Source organism: Muntiacus reevesi, chromosome 9, assembly GCF_963930625.1.
Source record: "Muntiacus reevesi chromosome 9, mMunRee1.1, whole genome shotgun sequence".
Lineage (NCBI taxonomy): Eukaryota > Metazoa > Chordata > Mammalia > Artiodactyla > Cervidae > Muntiacus > Muntiacus reevesi.
Genome location: NC_089257.1, coordinates 43,657,672 through 43,660,770, shown reverse-complemented (window position 1 = coordinate 43,660,770; position 3,099 = coordinate 43,657,672). Strand labels below are relative to the sequence as shown.

Below are 3,099 nucleotides of genomic sequence, written 5' to 3'. Positions count from 1 at the left end.
GACTGAGTGACTTCAATTTCACTTTTCTCTTTCATGCATTGGAGAAGGAAATGGCAACTCACTCCAGTGTTCTTGCCTGGAGAATCCCAGGGACAGGGGAGCCTGGTGGGCTACCATCTATGGGGTCACACAGAGTTAGACACGACTGAAGCGACTTAGCAGCAGCAGCAACAACATTATTCGATCTTTGTCTACCTCAGTATCTTCTTTTATTTGCTGACAAAACAAAAACTATAATTTTGCAATTGTGGCTCTAAACTTACATTTATATTATTTACAAAACTTTAAAAATATTCTTTAATATTTATTTATTCAATAAGCTGTGCATTTTCACAAGCACTATTATTCAAAATTGTTGGTACTGTTATAAATGTAATTTTATGCCAAACTGAAGTCTACATTCTCAAGGGTGATCTAAACTAAATTTCTATTTTTCGTTTGTTTGTTTGTTTGTTTCTTCTCCTAGGGTACAAACTTATGGATGGAAAAAATAGAGTCTCTTTATTGAATTAGTTATGCTGGTTTCCAACAATTCATGTGTACCCCCCAAATATTTTATTCTTAATGGAATTCCTGGTCTGGAAAGAGTTCATATATGGATCTCCGTCCCATTCTGCACAATGTATATCATCTCCCTTCTGGGAAACCTTGGCCTGGTGTATCTCATTCACCATGAGGAGTCCTTACATCATCCAATGTATTTTTTTCTGGCAATGCTCTCCCTCGTTGATCTCTTTACCTGTACCACTACTCTACCCAATGCGCTCTGCATCTTCTGGTTCAATCTCAAGGAAATTAACTTCAGTGCTTGTTTAGTCCAGATGTTCTTTGTCCATGGGTTCACAGGTGTGGAGTCTGGAGTGCTCATGCTCATGGCTCTGGACCGCTATGTGGCCATTTGCTATCCATTGCGCTATGCTACCATACTCACTAACTCCATCATTGCCAAAGCTGGACTTGTCACCTTCCTGAGGGGGGCATTGCTGATGATTCCTTTTCCATTCTTGGTTAAGCGTTTGCCCTTCTGCCAAAGCAATATTATCTCCCATACATATTGTGACCATATGTCAGTGGTGAAGTTATCAAGGTCCAGTATCAAGGTCAATGTGATCTATGGTCTGATGGTTGCCCTCCTGATTGGAGTGTTTGATATCTGCTGTATATCTGTATCATACACAATGATCCTTCGGGCAGTGGTCAGTCTCTCCTCAGCAGACGCTCGGCAGAAAGCCTTCAGCACCTGCACTGCCCATATATCTGCTATTATTGTCACTTATGTTCCAGCATTCTTCACTTTCTTTACCCACCGTTTTGGAGGACACACTATTCCCTCTTCTCTTCATATCATTGTGGCTAATCTTTATCTTCTTCTTCCCCCAACTCTCAACCCCATTGTTTACGGGGTAAAGACAAAACAGATTCGAGACAATGTCATAAAGCTCTTCCAGGGTGAGAAAGGTGCAAGTACTCGGGACAATTGAAATGAGATAGAATAAAGATGGATGAAAAACAGCAAAGAAGAAACTCGTGTGTGATATCATGTCTTTTCTATGATCCATGTTTTTTGCAACTATAGTGGGAAAAGTTATAGATAATTCTGGATTTATATTCCAGTGGCTCCTCATGTTTTTCCCTCTATCACTAGTTTGAACCAAGTCATTGATCACAACTTTCCTCTTAACGTATTCATGTAGGATATTTTCTTAACCTTTTGAGAAATAAGTGTCTTGTCTGTGATTATAATCTTCCATTGTTATTCAATTGTTAAGTCATGTCCAACTCTCTTGCAACCCCATGGACTGTAGCCTGTTAGACTCTTCTGTCCATGGGATCTCCCAGGCAAGCATACTGGAGTGGGTTGCCATTTCCTTCTCCATGTAATCGTTCTTATGGATAAGAAATTAAATGGCTTTTCAGGACATTTTCCAGGCTAGGCAGTCATTGAAGTTAAAATTCAGTTTATGAATTATGCTGATAATATACAGGCAAAATGGCAGTCACTGATTAAAAAAAATGATACTTACTAAACATCATATTGTAAAAAGCATGCAGACCAATTTACTGAAGAAATAAATGTGCAATCTATAGCTTAGCTTTTAAAAACAATACATGCAATATACATCTCAAAACAGCTACGTTGTTTCAGCATATATATTTTTCCTTTACTGATATTGAGGCTTTTTCTCTGTTAAATAAAATGACTTATCTATAATGCCAATGGAAACTACATAAGTAATGCTCACAATTACCAATTTTGTAAAAACATCTTGGATATAACCTCTCCACTGTAAATCCCAATTCAATAATTCACTTTTCTTGGTTCACTGATAATCAGTCATCTACCTTGCTTCTCCCCTTCTACCTCAGGAGTTTCTAATGCAACATGCATTGAAGTGTTGTCCATGGAGCCCTGAGAACCTCAAGACCATTTGGGAAAAGATGTGTGAAGTCACAACAATTTTCATAGAAATATTAAGGAATTTTTTGCCTTTTCTCAGTTTAATTTTCTTACTAATGTACAAAGGGATTTTCTAGAGTCCATATGATGTGAGATTATCGCTGTAAAAATTAAGTATGTCGACATCTGGAAGATCTGCATAGCACACTGAGACAATATTTCCAAATGAAAAATTTTGATCCCAACCAGGGGATCGAATCCAAATATCCTGCATTGGCAGGCAGATTCTTTACTGCTGAGGAATCAGGGAAGCCCTATCTCTTAAATTATTTGTGCTCTATTCATAAGAATTCAGCTCCTAGCCCCTCTGGGGCTGCAAAAAAAAAAAAAAAAAAAAAGAAGAATTCAGCTCCTAAATATGAGATAAAAATCATATTTTTGTCCTTCATCTTTCCTTTTGATAGTTCTAGTGCTTATTATTAAAACTGATTTTATTGTTACATGAGAACTTTAGGCTCCATTTGCAATTCATTTGCAAAACTCTCAGTTAACGATCCAAGCTTATACCAAATATTGTAGTATTGACCATAATTACATTAGACTTTTTCCAAAATGAATTTCAAATGATTTCAATACATTAGTGTTTAAGTTTTGTGGAAACTGCACTCATATTATTCTGTGGGAGACTTATATTAACACAA

At 37.1% G+C, this 3,099-nt stretch overlaps 1 protein-coding gene across 1 annotated transcript; it reads left to right on the top strand.

Annotated features, from left to right (window-relative positions):
- Positions 1–515: 515 nt before the first annotated feature.
- LOC136175879 (olfactory receptor 52N5-like) lies at positions 516–1,481 on the top strand. The gene has a single exon (XM_065946069.1). The coding sequence runs from the start codon at positions 516–518 to the stop codon at positions 1,479–1,481; it is 966 nt and encodes a 321-aa protein (XP_065802141.1).
- Positions 1,482–3,099: the final 1,618 nt, after the last annotated feature.